This window comes from Pseudophryne corroboree, chromosome 6 (assembly GCF_028390025.1).
Source record: "Pseudophryne corroboree isolate aPseCor3 chromosome 6, aPseCor3.hap2, whole genome shotgun sequence".
Lineage (NCBI taxonomy): Eukaryota > Metazoa > Chordata > Amphibia > Anura > Myobatrachidae > Pseudophryne > Pseudophryne corroboree.
The window spans coordinates 691,947,457-691,965,195 of NC_086449.1; the positions used below are offsets into that span (position 1 = coordinate 691,947,457).

Below are 17,739 nucleotides of genomic sequence, written 5' to 3' on the forward strand. Positions count from 1 at the left end.
CAGAACACGTCACTCATCCAGTTCTTTACAGGAGATAATCCAGAGCTTCAAATCTCCAAATCTCTCTAAATAAATTTGTAAGGTATGAACCAGTCTTTAGAACCAAGGATTGAAAGCTGCCTGGAAGGTTGCGGGCACAAGAGACTAACAAAAACAGAAACAATAGAATAATATATGCTTGCAAAACACACAGGAATAAAACAGTAGAGCAATAAATGCAGAAAAACAACAAACAAACTGAAAGTGGAGCAACAATTGCCACGATACTGTACAATCACAAAGCCGTTCTACAATTGAACTATTCTGTAATGCAGTTTTATCTTTGAGATAACATGCAAGATCACTTGGTCATAAAAGTGATATATAACTATGCTGCAATTTTATCAAACAAATGAAAAAAAATATATAAATACAATGAAAACAGATATAGGAAACAGTTGATATGCAAATCTTGTTTTTAGATTTTAATATTCCACATTAATCATTGTGGCTGTACATTGCTCTGACCTCCCACTGCCCCTGCTTGTTTACTTGCTATCAATTGTATGGAGCAGGTTCTCCTTCATTCATGATGGGCACCCTTTACAAGACCCTTTTCATCCCCGGAGACCCCCTCCATGCCTACAGATATCTGTAGTTTAGTATTCTGGAAGTGATGCATTGATGTGTGTGTGTTTTTAAGTCAGCCTGCCGGTGGGAGCCATAAGTGAACAAAAGACAGAAAAAAAAATACTGTGTGTTTATGTGGCAGCACTCCAGATATGTTATAATGCTATCTGCTGCCAGCACTAGACTAAGGGAATCTACCTAGCATTTACATTTGATGGGGAGCTGTTTTGAATAATAACTGTGAAGACTGTGAGTCAGTGTGTGTGTGTGTGTGTGTGTGTGTGTGTGTGTGTGTGTGTTGATTGAAAGAGAGAGAGAGCGAGAGAGAGAGAGAGAGAGAGAGGGAGCGATAGGAGAGGGGGAGAGAGCAAGCCTCTGAACAGAACGCTGGCTGGTGGCTGAGCTGCAGTGTTCTCTGTTATATATTTTTTTCCCCCGGAGTAGTCTATCTGAGCGGATTTATATTCAAGGGGGATAAGAAAAAGTCACACAAGTATCATTTCCAAAATGGGTGCAGTGATGGGGACATTCTCCTCCTTCCAGACCAAACAAAGAAGAGCCTCTAAAGGTAAGATTCTTGCCTTGCCTGAATGCTTACAATTAAAATCACTGGTCACTTAACCGGATAACCATGTGCAGTCTGTAGCCTTAGAATGAAGCCATAAACTGGCTGCATGCTTATTGCTCAGGTATTGGAGCTGAGAAACATCTATTGATGCTGTGGATGAGCCAGAGGTTCATTATTACTGCAATCAAATATCTTTGCTTTCATTTCTTATGATGAGACAGACTATGGAAATGTATTAGATGTAAAGTACCTTCCCACAGACTCCAACTCTCCAACCATATGCAGCTGCTGTTCTAACATAGACACCGCTCCAAGCAGTTATCTAACAGATGCAATGAGATGTGTCATATGTGAATCCTACATAAATTAATACGTGTCCACTTTGTCGTAAGAGGGGGTATGCAAAACAGGACTGTGGGTTTCAGTGGGATGTCTCTGGCAGGTAAAGTGGCTGAGGTGTTCATTCATGGGCTGCTGGAGGAAGAGAATGAAGATGTCTGTTACCTACATCACGTCTATACTTTGTTTTCCGAGCCCCCGCATTGTGATCCATTATGTCAAAATCCAACAGCACTGTCCCACCGTGTATTGTCATACAGTGTATTGTACAATTCGTGCATTACTGGACAATTTAGAAAGCAACAATTCAAGCTATTGAATGCAACAAGAACACAGAACAGCAGCCTCACATCATTCAAATGTGACATCTATTTTAGTTATTACGGTTATACACTAATAGGGGTTTCCTTGCAAATTCACACTGCAGTCGGGAAATAGGTAATAATATATTTAGACTGGGAAGGACTGAAATGGGATACTGCCATATTGAAAACTGTTGCATCCTTCTGTGTGGGGAAATATATTAGTTTGTCTCTCGTTTTAGTAAACACTTAAGACAAGCACTTGAGAAAGGGAAGCATGATGGATGTACACTCAGACACGTGCTGCACCTGTCACAGATCAGACTCATTTGTATACAGTGTGTTGTATTTTATAGTGAGCAGTGTGACTGTATTTCTCAAACAAGCGTTCATTCTTCCAGTTTAATTATGTATGCTTTTTGTTTACCCACTTATCATACATACCTAATTACGCTTCTGCTGAGATACAAAACATGTTGCTCTAAGTCTGTAGCACCTGTAGAAGTCTCCTCAGGTCAAAACAATGACTGGTAGATAATAGATTTGCAATGAAGTCTCCTTAGGTTTTAACACACGAATGAACACTTTGCCAAAAATCAATGCAAATACTCTAGACTTTTTTCTCCTACATTGGTGTGTCGTTTAGTATAGCAGCCTTTGTATGACCTACGAATAACAATGTAAATGGTAAAAATAGATTTATCTTGGCCAAATAATTATAATAGATATTTATTATTAACTGTTTGTTAATAGAGACAAACATATTCTGCAGTTCTTTATAGAGAATGTTTCAGTCATTCACATCCACCCCTGGCCCAGTGGAGCTTACAATCTATTTTACCCACTACATGTACACACTGTGGTTATTAATGGATTTTTTGTCAGCAGCTACAGTAATTAATCTACCAGTATGTTTTGAGAATTTGGGAGGAAACCCTTAAAACATAGACAGAGCATACATAAAATGCACAGATAGACCTTTTGGCCAATTATTGAAATCAGAGGTCATGACCTCACTGTTGTGAGGCAGTAATACTAATTACTATACCATCCGTATATGGAAAAATATTGTTTTTGTGACATTACAGTGTTACATCACTGGTATATACGGAAATCAACATAACTTTGTCAAACGATACTCGAGTAACAAGTCTGTAATGGGGTATGGATTGAGCTGTAGATCTATAACAGTATACTGTATCTACAGCTATTTCATCTTCCCAATCTTTGTAAATAACATATGGATACAACCTGTTTTAATTGAGTCCTTGCTACTTCCCCTGAACGTTTCATCAAAGTATCCCCAAATTTCTCAATAAACTTAGGCAATTCCTTCTAAATCTACTGCACATTTTGGGTGATTTCTTTTTGGTTATATACTAATGGATTGGAGAATCTTACCAGCTGGCATTATCTATGTGCATGTAGTAATGTTTTAATGCTGGTAAAAACAAAAAACACTAGAAAAGAAATCACGTTAGAAAGAAATCACTATTAACAATGCCAATATACTCACTACCACAGTTGCTTGCATTTGCTTGTATTACAGTAGCATTCTATCTTCTGTAGCTCATCTTTTTCTATTCACATGCCCTTACCACGGGTTAAACTAGGGTGACCTATGATTTACATAGGTTCTGTGGCTGGCTAAAACCAGGTGAACTTCAGGCTAGAGTTTAGCCAGCCACAGAACCTGTGTAAATCATAGGTGTCCCAGATTAAAGGGATATTATGGTCACCCTAGTGTGGGTACCTGGCCTAAAACATTTACAAATTGTTACGGTAAGAGTTCATGAGGACCACACAATGCAGCAGGTTACAACTTCAAATGTCAGTGTACGTTAAAAATTATTTTAGGAGCAGATTTAACGGGATGGCATTGGGATCCCGGGGCTTCGGATGCCGGCGGTCAGAATACCGACAGTGGCATCCCGACGCGCAGGATCTCGAAGGTAAGTATGCTAATCCTCCTGATTTAACAACTAGTGATACAGTTTTCTTAAATGGTGCTCCAGCCAATCAGCTCCTAACTGTCATGTATTTGAAAATGACAGGTGCTGAGATTGGTTGGAGCACCATTTAAGCTTAGTAACGAGTAGAGATGTGCGGTTCGGTTTTCCTAAAATACGAAAACACTTGAACTTAAGAGTTCCGAGTTCAATGGAGTCCCAGTTCGGAATCACTTTGGTGTTCCGAGTGGAACCGTGTCCTGGATCAGGTCAGTTGTCAGTTCAGAACATGGATTTAAAAAAAATTAACTTGGGTTTTGGAGTGCATGTAAACAGGTCCAAATGACATGATTTTATCTGTTTTATAGATTTTAATACTTTGTCAATGTTTATCGATTTTTTATAAATTTTAAAGGAATCCAAAACTGAACCAAAATGCGAACCTAAACCAAAATACTTGAGGGTGATTTTGCCCAAACCATAACACGATGATGAATTAGATCAAAACCAAAACACAGGGGTCTGCGCACATCTCTAGTAACAAGTCATAACAAGAATATCACTCTATAGATCTGCCAGAGTCTAAGTAAAGGAGGAATCCCATGTGATCTAAATATGCACTGGGAAATAGTTAACCACTGTATAAAAAAAAAAAAAATCACAGTAGTCTAAAGTTAGCCACCTGTACTGTGATACTGCTGCTTGGCTGCTGGACCCCTCCAACAAGCCTGAGAATTAGTATCCGGTTCCCCTGGTCATTTTTCAATTGCCTTTCCGAACATGTGTGATGATGAGCCTTTATTGTGGGGCCACACACAGTATTGGCTGTATGCACAGACCGGTAATATGTATGATCGAACATAAGAGTGAAGTTTGTGTTTTTCCCTATCACATTCTACTCTCTCTCTCACCCTCTCCCACCCTCCTGTATAAGATGACTATAGAATGAGGGGTTTTACTATATCTTGAGAACTAACAAAGACTGGAACCAATGTCACAGCCTCTGAGCACACTTGGGGGGGAGGGAGGACATTTGAGAAAATAAAGTAAGTCTTACCTCATACATTTCTTTATAGTTGTAATATGGGCCAGTTGGGAAAATGATCTGTATAATATAATATTCCCTCCAACATGTACAAACAGTTTAGGCTTCATGATCATGTTTATAGGTTTTCTCTCCATGCCTTACTTTTTTAATTTTAAATAATACAACTAACTATTGAATATGTAAGCTTGCTGTGCCATAGCACTGATTTTATGAAGGAATTGTCAGAAAAGAGCAAATGAAGGAAACAGATAACTCTGAACCATGAAGGTGAAATAGACTGACCAGTGCTAATCCAGGGCAAACGCAGGATTTTTATGGGGGGGTTTCCGTATATATATATATATATATATATATATACACACACACACACACACACACACACATGTAATTGGCATGTAGATAGATAGATAGACAGACAGACATACAAAATTATGGTGTTAATGAAGCTTGGCTCCAGCACTCAAAAAACAGATAGATCTGTGACAGATGCTCTCACATGTAAATCGACATACTCATCCAAAGGCTCTGTACAATGGGGGTCATTCCGACCCGTTCGCTCACTGCGTTTTAATGCAGCAGAGTGAATGGGTCCCTGCTGCGCATGCGCCGGCGCCGTAGTGCGCCTGTGCATGCGGGACGGCCGAAGGCCGTAGCAGTATAGCGATCGCCTCTGCCTGATTGACAGGCAGAGGCGATCGATGGGCGGGAGGGGGTGAAACGGCGTTTGGCTGCCGTTTCGTAGGCGTGGTCTGGCCAACGAAGGCGTGGCCGGACATAATGGGGTTTGGGCTGCAGCGGCTGCGTGACATCATACGCAGCCGCTGGGGGCCAGGGAGCGAGGAGTAGCTCCCGGCCAGCACGCTAAAGCTGCGCTGGCCGGGAGTTACTCCTGAAGTGCAAAGGCATCGCCGCTGCGCGATGCATTTGCACTTCTGCGAGGGGGGCCGGACTTACATGCGGGCGGACTACCCCCGTGCTGGGCGTCCCCCCGCATGTCAGGAAAGATGATCATAGCTGTGCAAAAATTAGCACAGCTACGATCAACTCGGAATGACCCCCAATGATCGGCACAACACACAGTACTCTCAAATCATTTGTGCCGTTCATTGTACAGAGTGCTGCACCTTTGGATGAGTATTACACACTACATAACATCCAAACCCCTCAATACAGTAATACTACGTTCCACACACACTACAACAGCAGCACTGTTCCTATCCCCATACTACTGCAATACCATTGGCCATGATTTATGTGAACCAGTGCATTAACTTTTCTACATTCTCCAAATCAATATATAAATATGTTTTTTTATAACACTGTTATCATGTCCAGCTAAAAAAAAAGTAGTAGTGAGGTCACAGCTTGACCTCACTACTACTTTTTTTTTTATATTAGACAAGTTGATCTGCACTCCAGCAGATCAGGGTATCACCCTATTAATATTAGTAAGCTGGACATGATAACAGTGTTCTAAAAAATATATTTTCTATAGATACTGTAGGAAAATACTGAAAAACTTGTGGTAAGCTTGGCCATCATGACGCCTGTTGATGCTGTCCCCTGCCCGCCACAACTGTGTCTTCTCCAGGGCACTTGGCTTAAAGACCCAGCTTACGCTGCACCCATTATACCTGTGCCCTCCTCTGTGTTGTATCCCGTCAGCGTGCCCGCTCCCCATTCTATCCCGCCAGGGTCAGTGTACCTGTGGGTCTCCTCCGTGACTCTTGGTGCTGGGCTTAGCTGCTGGTCGGTGAAGAGCTTCCTCCCTCTCTTTTTCCTTGCGCACTGCCCGGCAATTGGAGGGATGATGTATCAGCAGCTAGCGCTTCCTTTACTTTATGTAAAGCCACAGTGTCCTGATGTGGAAGCGCTGGCAGCACAAACAGGCAGGAAGTAGCCGGCAGTTCTGATCGCGGGGGGTCTGCGACTGGTGCGGAGACGGAGACAATGCTGTCTCCGTCTCTGAAGTTTTTTTGTCCATTAGGGGGGGGTTTCTGGGTACTCGGAACCCCCCCTGCGTGCGCCACTGTAATCTGACGTGACACTGCAGCTCTGTAAAGCTAAAAAGTAAATAATGAAATCTCCACTCCATCATAAAAGCCTCTCCCACATTATGGTGTCCTGGTGGGGTTTGATGCAGAAGAAGGAGATGCTGTAGATCAGGCATTCCCAACCACGGTCCTCAAGGCACACTAACAGTGCAGGTTTTAGTGATGTCCAGGCTTCAGCACAGGTGACTTAATTAGTAGCTCAGTTATTTTGATTTAACCTTCTGTGCTGCAGCCTGGATATCACTAAAACCTGCACTGTTATGCTGCATTCAGATCGCAAATGCCGGATCCTACCCGGTAAGAGAAACGTGTCCTTACCGGGTGGGATCCGGCATTTGCGCTCCTCTGCTGGCTTTCCGACCCGGCAATATACCGGGTCGGTTGCCATAGCAGCGGGGGCGCAGCAGCAGCAGGGGCGGGGGTGGAGGCGGCGCTGGTAGATGAGCTCATCTCCTGCGCCGCCTCTCCCTATGCTGTGAATGGGAGCCGTGTCGCATCGGAACGGCTCCCATTCACACTGCACCTGACCCGGTATTCAACCCGGTAATAACCCTTCTTTTTTACCGGGTTGAATTACCGGGTCAGGCGACCCGCTAATTCTGCAAAGGACCTTTCACATCGCACACTGACCCTTTCCACACGGCAATATGCCGTTCCGATACCGGGTTTTTAGTGCGATGTGAAAGGGGTATTAGTGTGCCTTGAGGACCGTGGTTGGGAATGCCTGCTGTAGATGTTTGAATTACTGTAACCTACCAGGTCCTTTCTCCTGACCAGAGCCGACCTTAGGCATAGGCAAACTAGGCAAATGCCTAGGGCATTTGGTATGCTTAGGGGCACCAGCAGCTTCTGCTGATTAAAATGATATGCGGCATGCCTATATTCTGTGTGTGACTGCGGCTGTATCTGCATACGAAATGCTACGTTGCAGTGTATTCCTGGAAATCACTGTAATGTAGCATTTTGTATGCAGATACAGCCACAGTCGCACACAGAATATAGGCATGCTGCATATCATTTTAATCAGCAGAAGCTGCTTGTGCATCCTAGCCACATATCAATGCAAATAATATGATGCATTTTCATAAACAAAAGGCACCCGACGTTAGCAGAGCTGACAGCTGACTCATGCCAGGCATCTCCTTCAGAACTAGTGGCGGTGCTAGGGGGCACCAGCCAAAATCTTGCCTAGGGCATCATATTGGTTAGGGCAGGCTCTGCTCCTGGCTACCACTATTCAGAGAGTCTGCTAAGCTGTCAGTCAGTGAGTATCTGCTCTGAGAAAAAGCAGATTTCTCCTAATGGAGAACTCCTACAAAAAAAAGTAAAAAAGGGAGTATGCAGGCCATATTCATATTTCCAAATTTAGATAATTGTAAACACCCCAGTTATTTCCTATAAAGTAATAAGCTCAGTAATAAACAGCCTGTGATATATATTAATGTCAAATAGTGACCTTACTGACTCTTTAAAAAAATATGTGCTACATGATCTGCCTTAAAGGAGAACTGTTTAGGTAAAGCATGGAAATATATAATTGAATGTTTTGCAAAGAGTAATTTGAATGCAGTACAGATTTCATATCTTACTCATTAACACGTTGTTCATTGTATGTTGCCATATTGCTGTGGACTCTATAGCACAGCTCAGTTAATACTCCATAAAGTCTGATTTTATAGGACTGGTGTAAGTCCTGAAGCTGGTACTTATACGCAGTGTTAGAAGGGATAGTATAAGTGGATGTTATTTCTCTTAACTGTACATTAAATATTTTTCTCATGGTTTAGTTTAGTAACACTTTACTCCTTTTGTTTCCATTGCTAGTACCTTAATGAAAGATTTATGGGCAAATCCAGTTAATTGACTAATTGACCAATTTACAAACCGGACCTATTCAGTTAGGATTTGCATCTCTGCGCTTAAGGAGCTTCAAGGAAAAACCCATGACAAATGCAGCCTCTAAGGTTTAATGTGTGGGTAACTCATAGGCACAGGCAAACTAGGTCGGCCCTAGGCATAGGCAAACTAGGCAAATGCCTAGGGGCACAAGCAGCTTCTGGTGATAAAAATTATATGCAGCATGCCTATATTCTGTGTGTAACTGCAGCTCTATCTGCATACAAAGTGCTACGTTAGAGTGTATTTCTAGAGATCACTATAACGTAGCATTTTGTAAGCCACAGTCACACACAGAATACACACATGCCACATATAATCTTAATCAGCAGAAGCTGCTTGTGCATTCTAGTCACATAACAATGCAACTAGGACACATTTTATGCAAAAAAGGCGCCTGACATTAGCAGAGCTGGCCGGGAGCTGCCAGCTGACTCACGCCAGGCATGTCCTGCTGCATGGTGTATTGAGGCAAGCTGTATGAGGACACATCTGTATCCAAACAGGGGCAGAGTCACAGTGTTAGCGGTCATGTGAGTGCTGTGTGTGGGTGGGTTGGTTGTGCAATAGTGTTCGGAATATGTGTAAGGGTCATTATGTGTATCATGTGTATAAATGCATTAATAATGTGCGGCATATGTGTAAGGGACATTATGTGTGTCATTATGTGTATAAGGGCATTAATAATGTGCGGCATATGTGTAAGGGACATTATGTATGTCATTATGTGTATTAGGGCAATAATAATGTGCGGCATATGTGTAAGGGGCACTATGTGTGTCATTATGTGTATAAGGGCATTAATAATGTGTGGCATATGTGTAAGGGACATTATGTGTGTCATTATGTGTATAAGGGCATTAATAATGTGCTTCATATGTGTAAAGGGCATTATGTGTGTTTATTATGTGTGTAAGGGCATTAATAATGTGCAGCATAAGTGTAAGGGACATTATCGGTGTCATTATGTGTATAAGGACATTAATAATGTGCAGCATATGTGTAAAGGGCACTGTGTGTGTCATTATGTGTATAAGGGCATTAATAATGTGCAGCATATGTGTAACAGGGTACTATGTGTGTCATTATGTGTATAAGGGCATTAATAACGTGCGGCATATGTGTAAGGGACATTATGTGTATAAGGGCATTAATAAAGGTTGGCATAATGTGTAAGGCGCATTATGTTTATAAAGAAATTAATAATGTGTGTCATATGTGTAAGAGACATTACTGTGTGGTATTATGCTTGTAAAGGCATTACCAATATGTGGAATTATGTGTATAAGGTGCTCTACTGTGTGCCGTAAGTTAACATATAGAAATTGCAGTACTGTGTGGTGTAATGTGAATAAAGCGCATTATGGTGTGCTGTAATGTGAATAAGGGGCAATTCAGTGTGATGTAATGTGAATAAGGGGCACTACTGTGAGGAGTATATAAGGTAAAGTGGTACTACTGTGTGATGTACTGTGAATAAGGGACACTATTGCAAGATACAATGTGAATAAAGTTGCAGTACTGTGTGGCATAATTTGAATTGGGGGTATTATTGTGTTGCCATGCCCCTTTCCAGCAAGAACACAACCCTTTTTGGGCTGTGCGCCGAATGAGTGCACTGTGCCAATTTAAAACATAGGAGGTAGGAGCACCAAAATGAGGACTGCTATGACTGAGAGGTGATAGTGCTGGGAAAGGGGTGCAGGGTCAGAGGCGGAACTAGCAGCAGTGCTAGGGGGCACCAAACAAAATTTTGCCTAGGCCATCATATTGGTTAGGGCCGTCTCTGCCCATAGGGGCATACCCTAAGGCTATACAGTATGTTGGTGCTGACCAATTCAATTAACTCAGGCATTCCCAACCGCGGTCCTCAAGGCACACCAACAGTGCAGGTTTTAGTGATATCCAGGCTGCAGCACAGATGGTTAAATCAAAATAACTCAGCTACTAATTAAGTCACCTGTGCTGCAGCCTGGATATCACTAAAACCTGCACTGTTGGTGTGCCTTGAGGACCGTGGTTGGGAATGCCTGAATTAACTGCTGAAACCTTACTCATTGAGCATCAGTGGGTGCACTTTTCCTCAGTGTCAGGAGCTGCAAGGATAAGTCTCTGTTAAAATTGCGCCATTCAGAGTTGATGTGCCAAAGTAACTCATAGACTTCTGCATTTTATGTGGAAATTATCTGTTACCACGCAGTACCAAAGGTTATACCCTAGGGAAAATATTGCAATACCTCCGGGCGTGAAATCTGGAGCTTTTCTCTGTGCGGTAAACCCTGTGCCTATTTGCATATGCAGCATAGACTTCTAGCACTTAACACAAAATCTGTCGGTTACTGTGCATTACCACCAGATTTACTATGCAGGGAAAATGCTAACTAATTGAATAGCTTTGGGTGTTAAACACTGAGATTTCCCCATACGGTAAAGCCTGTGGCTAATTGAATATACCCCTCAGTTACCTGTCACACTGTATTTATTATACAGATGTGGCCGCAGCCAGCTTGCGAGTCACAGTAAACGTGACTCGTTTCCCTGCGATTAGTGCACCTGAGAATGTCTGTGGGCACATTTTTTCCATAGGGAAGTATAGAGCGTACGCATGCCAGGGCTAAGCACCGCAAAGCTGTGTGTAATCGCTGCCACTATGCGTACACAATCGGCAGGCCATTACACGCAGGATGAGGCAGGACACATCTGTAAGTATGTATTAGTGTGGTTAAACCAGTTATATAGCATCATTGCATTAATAGTAAATTATATTGCTCACACTTCTCAACTGCTCTATTCTTTGCCATTATATAGGTATTACAGTATAGTTGAAACACTGGTTTCTAGAAACTAGTGATGTGCACCGGAAATTTTTCGGGTTTTGTGTTTTGGTTTTGGATTCGGTTCCGCGGCCGTGTTTTGGATTCGGACGCGTTTTGGCAAAACCTCCCTGAAAATGTTTTTGTCGGATTCGGGTGTTTTTTTACAAAAACCCCTCAAAAACAGCTTAAATCATAGAATTTGGGGGTCATTTTGATCCCATAGTATTATTAACCTCAATAACCATAATTTACCCTCATTTCCAGTCTATTCTGAACACCTCACAATATTATTTTTAGTCCTAAAATTTGCACCAAGGTCGCTGGATGACTAAGCTAAGCGACCCAAGTGGCCGACACAAACACCTGGCCCATCTAGGAGTGGCACTGCAGTGTCAGACAGGATGGCAGATTAAAAAAACTGTCCCCAAACAGCACATGATACAAAGAAAAAAAGAGGCGCAATGAGGTAGCTGTGTGACTAAGCTAAGCGACCCAAGTGGCCGACACAAACACCTGGCCCATCTAGGAGTGGCACTGCAGTGTCAGACAGGATGGCACTTCAAAAAAATAGTCCCCAAACAGCACATGATGCAAAAAAAAAGAGGCGCAATGAGGTAGCTGTGTGACTAAGCTAAGCGACCCAAGTGGCCGACACAAACACCTGGCCCATCTAGGAGTGGCACTGCAGTGTCAGACAGGATGGAACTTCAAAAAATAGTCCCCAAACAGCACATGATGCAAAGAAAAATGAAAGAAAAAAGAGGTGCAAGATGGAATTGTCCTTGGGCCCTCCCACCCACCCTTATGTTGTATAAACAGGACATGCACACTTTAACAAACCTATAATTTCAGCTACAGGGTCTGCCACACAACTGTGACTGAAATGACTGGTTGGTTTGGGCCCCCACCAAAAAAGAAGCAATCAATCTCTTCTTGCACAAACTGGCTCTACAGAGGCAAGATGTCCACCTCCTCCTCATCGTCCGATTCCTCACCCCTTTCACCGTGTACATCCCCCTCCTCACAGATTATTAATTCGTCCCCACTGGAATCCACCATCTCAGGTCCCTGTGTACTTTCTGGAGGCAATTGCTGGTGAATGTCTCCACGGAGGAATTGATTATAATTCATTTTGATGAACATCATCTTCTCCACATTTTCTGAAGTAACCTTGTACGCCGATTGCTGACAAGGTGAGCGGCTGCACTAAACACTCTTTCGGAGTACACACTGGAGGGGGGGGGGGGGGCAAATTAGGTAAAATAAAGCCAGTTTGTGCAAGAGCCTCCAAATTGCCTCTTTTTCCTGCCAGTATACGTACGGACTGTCTGATGTGCCTACTTGGATGCGGTCACTTATATAATCCTCCACCATTCTTTCAATGGTGACAGAATCATATGCAGTGACAGTAGACGACATGTCAGTAGTCGTTGGCAGGTCCTTCAGTCTGGACCAGATGTCAGCACTTGCTCCAGACTGCCCTGCATACCGCCAGCGGGTGGGCTCGGAATTCTTAGCCTTTTCCTCGCAGCCCCAGTTGCATGAGAATGTGAAGGAGGAGCTGTTGACGGGTCACGTTCCGCTTGACTTGACAATTTTCTCACCAGCAGGTCTTTGAACCTCTGCAGACTTGTGTCTGCTGGAAAGAGAGATACAACGTAGGTTTTAAATCTAGGATCGAGCACGGTGGCCAAAATGTAGTGCTCTGATTTCAACAGATTGACCACCCGTGAATCCTGGTTAAGCGAATTAAGGGCTCCATCCACAAGTCCCACATGCCTAGCGGAATCGCTCTGTTTTAGCTCCTCCTTCAATCTCTCCAGCTTCTTCTGCAAAAGCCTGATGAGGGGAATGACCTGACTCAGGCTGGCAGTGTCTGAACTGACTTCACGTATGACAAGTTCAAAGGGTTGCAGAACCTTGCACAACGTTGAAATCATTCTCCACTGCGCTTGAGTCAGCTGCATTCCCCCTCCTTTGCCTATATCGTGGGCAGATGTATAGGCTTGAATGGCCTTTTGCTGCTCCTCCATCCTCTGAAGCATATAGAGCTTTGAATTTCACCTCGTTACCACCTCTTGCTTCAGATGATGGCAGGGCAGGTTCAGGAGTGTTTGCTGGTGCTCCAGTCTTCGGCACGCGGTGGCTGAATGCCGAAAGTGGCCCGCAATTCTTTGGGCCACCGACAGCATCTCTTGCACGCCCCTGTCGTTTTTTAAATAATTCTGCACCACCAAATTCAATGTATGTGCAAAACATGGGACGTGCTGGAATTTACCCAGATGTAATGCACGCACAATATTGGTGGCGTTGTCCGATGTCACAAATCCCCAGGCGAGTCCAATTGGGGTAAGCCATTCTGCGAAGATGTTCCTCAGTTTCCGTAAGAGGTTGTCAGCTGTGTGCCTCTTATGGAAAGCGGTGATACAAAGCGTAGCCTGCCTAGGAACGAGTTGGCGTTTGCGAGATGCTGCTACTGGTGCCGCCGCTGCTGTTCTTGCTGAGGGAGGCAATACATCTACCTAGTGGGCTGTCACAGTCATATAGTCCTGAGTCTGCCCTGGTCCACTTGTCCACATGTCCGTGGTTAAGTGGATATTGGGTACAACTGCATTTTTTAGGACACTGGTGACTCTTTTTCTGACGTCTGTGTACATTTTCGGTATCGCCTGCCTAGAGAAATGGAACCTAGATGATATTTGGTACCGGGGACACAGTACCTCAATCAAATCTCTAGTTCCCTGTGAATTAACGGTGGATACCGGAAACACGTTTCTCACCACCCAGGCTGCCAAGGCCTGATTTATCCGCTTTGCAGCAGGATGACTGCTGTGATATTTCATCTTCCTTGCAAAGGACTGTTGGACAGTCAATTGCTTACTGGAAGTAGTACAAGTGGTCTTCCGACTTCCCCTCTGGGATGACGATCGACTCCCAGCAGCAACAACAGCAGCGCCAGCAGCAGCAGGCGTTACACTCAAGGATGCATCGGAGAAATCCCAGGCAGGAGAGGACTCGTCAGACTTGCCAGTGACATGGCCTGCAGGACTATTGGCTTTCCTGTCTAAGGAGGAAATTGACACTGAGGGAGTTGGTGGTGTGGTTTGCAGGAGCTTGGTTACAAGAGGAAGGGATTTAGTTGGCAGTGGACTGCTTCCGCTGTCACCCAAAGTTTTTGAACTTGTCAATGACTTCTGATGAATGCGCTCCAGGTGACGTCCTTACCCCTACTTATTACAGCTTGACAAAGGCAACACACAGCTTGACACCAGTTGTCCGCATTTCTGTTGAAATAATTCCACACCGAAGAGGTGAATTTTTTGTATTTTGACCAGGCATGTCAATGGCCATATTCGTCCCACGGACAACAGGTGTTTTCCCGGGTGCCTGACTTAAACAAACCACCTCACCATCAGAATCCTCCTTGTCAATTTTCTCCCCAGCGCCAGCAACACCCATATCCTCATCCTGGTGTACTTCAACAGTGACATCTTCAATTTGACTATCAGGAACTGGACTGCGGGTGCTCCTTCCAGCACTTGCAGGGGGCGTGCAAATGGTGGAAGGCGCCACCTCTTCCCGTCCAGTGTTGGGAAGGTCAGGCATCGCAACCGACACAATTGGACTCTCCTTGGGGATTTGTGATTTAGAAGAACGCACAGTTCTTTGCTGTGCTTTTGCCATCTTAAGTCTTTTAAGTTTTCTAGCAGGAGGATGAGTGCTTCCATCCTCATGTGAAGCTGACCAACTAGTTATGAGGAACATAGGAGAGGGCCTCAGCCGTTCCTTGCCACTCCGTGTCGTAAATGGCATATTGGCAAGTTTACGCTTCTCCTCAGACGATTTTAATTTAGATTTTTGGGTCATTTTACTGAACTTTTGTTTTTTGGATTTTACATGCTCTCTACTATGACATTGGGCATCGACCTTGGCAGACGACGTTGATGGCATTTCATCGCCTTGGCCATGACTAGTGGCAGCAGCTTCAGCATGAGGTGGAAGTGGATCTTGATCTTTCCCTATTTTACCCTCCACATTTTTGTTCTCCATTTTTTAATGTGTGGAATTATATGCCAGTAATATATTTATCAATAGCAATGGCCTACTACTATATATACTGCGCACAAAAACTGACATGCACCACAGGTATGGATGGATAGTATACTTGACGACACAGAGGTAGGTAGAGCAGTGGCCTACTGTACCGTACTGCTATATATTATATATACTGGTCATCAGAAAACTGTGCAAAACTGAAATGCACCACAGGTATGGATGGATAGTATACTTGACGACACAGAGGTAGGTAGAGCAGTGGCCTACTGTACCGTACTGCTATATATTATATACTGGTGGTCCGCAAACTGTGCAAAACTGAAATGCACCACAGGTATGGATGGATAGTATACTTGATGACACAGAGGTAAGTAGAGCAGTGGCCTTCTGTACCGTACTGCTATATATTATATACTGGTGGTCAGCAAACTGTGCAAAACTGAAATGCACCACAGGTATGGATGGATAGTATACTTGACGATACAGAGGTAGGTAGAGCAGTGGCCTACTATACCGTACTGCTATATATTATATATACTGGTGGTCAGCAAACTGTGCAAAACTGAAATGCACTACAGGTATGGATGGATAGTATACTTGACGACACAGAGGTAGGTAGAGCAGTGGCCTACCGTACCGTACTGCTATATATTATATACTGGTGGTCAGCAAACTGTGCAAAACTGAAATGCACCACAGGTATGGATGGACAGTATACTTGACGACACAGAGGTAGGTAGAGCAGTGGCCTACTGTACCGTACTGCTATATATTATATATACTGGTGGTCAGCAAACTGCAAAACTGAAATGCACCACAGGTATGGATGGATAGTATACTTGACGACACAGAGGTAGGTAGAGCAGTGGCCTTCTGTACCGTACTGCTATATATTATTTCTCTGACGTCCTAGTGGATGCTGGGTACTCCGTAAGGACCATGGGGAATAGACGGGCTCCGCAGGAGACTGGGCACTCTAAAAGAAAGATTAGGTACTATCTGGTGTGCACTGGCTCCTCCCTCTATGCCCCTCCTCCAGACCTCAGTTAGAATCTGTGCCCGGCTCGAGCTGGTTGCACACTAGGGGCTCTCCTGAGCTCTTAGTAAAGAAAGTATTTGTTAGGTTTTTTATTTTCAGTGAGATCTGCTGGCAACAGACTCACTGCTACGAGGGACTTAGGGGAGAGAAGCGAACCTACCTGCTTGCAGCTAGCTTGGGCTTCTAGGCTACTGGACACCATTAACTCCAGAGGGATCGAACACAGGCCCAGCCTCGGTCGTCCGGTCCCGGAGCCGCGCCGCCGTCCCCCTTGCAGAGCCAGAAGACGGAAGATTCCGAGGAGAAAATCGGCGGCTGAAGACTCCGGTCTTCATTAAGGTAGCGCACAGCACTGCAGCTGTGCGCCATTGCTCCCCATGCACACCACATACTCCGGTCACTGATGGGTGCAGGGCGCTGGGGGGGGGCGCCCTGGGCTGCAATTAGATTACCTTAAAAATGGCAAAAAACACATAATATAGTCTAATAAACTATATATGTGTAAAAATCCCCTGCCATAATATTAATAAAAGAGCGGGAGAAGTCCGCCGTGAAAGGGGCAGGGCTATCTCCCTCAGCACACTGGCGCCATTTTCTCTTCACAGTTCCGCTGGAAGACAGCTCCCCAGGCTCTCCCCTGCTGTTTCCAGGCTCAAAGGGTTAAAAAGAGAGGGGGGGCACTAAATTTAGGCGCAAACTATACATGTTAAGCAGCTATAGGGAAAAATCACTTTCTGTAATAGTGTAAATCCCTAATTATATAGCGCTGTGGTGTGTGCTGGCATACACTCTCTCTGTCTCCCCAAAGGACTTTCTGGGGTCCTATCCTCAGTCAGAGCATTCCCTGTGTGTGTGCGGTGTGTCGGTACGGCTGTGTCGACATGTTTGATGAGGAGGCTTATGTGGAGGCGGAGCAGGTGCCGATAAATGTGATGTCACCCCCTGCGGGGTCGACACCAGAGTGGATGGATATGTGGAAGGTATTATCCGACAGTGTCAACTCCTTACATAAAAGGCTGGATGACGTAACAGCCGTGGGACAGCCGGCTTCTCAGCCCGTGCC

General features: G+C 44.3%; 1 protein-coding gene across 2 annotated transcripts in view; it reads left to right on the plus strand.

Annotated features, from left to right (window-relative positions):
- Nucleotides 1–802: 802 nt before the first annotated feature.
- The window catches only part of KCNIP1 (potassium voltage-gated channel interacting protein 1), a 748,664-nt gene continuing 731,727 nt past the window's right edge, over nt 803–17,739 (plus strand). The window contains exon 1 of one of the 2 annotated variants that reach the window (XM_063928312.1): nt 803–1,177. In XM_063928312.1, the coding sequence (XP_063784382.1) occupies nt 1,117–1,177 (61 nt within the window). In that variant the 5' untranslated portion in view covers nt 803–1,116. The remainder of the gene's footprint in view (nt 1,178–17,739) is intronic. The other variant, XM_063928311.1, reaches the window with a different exon arrangement.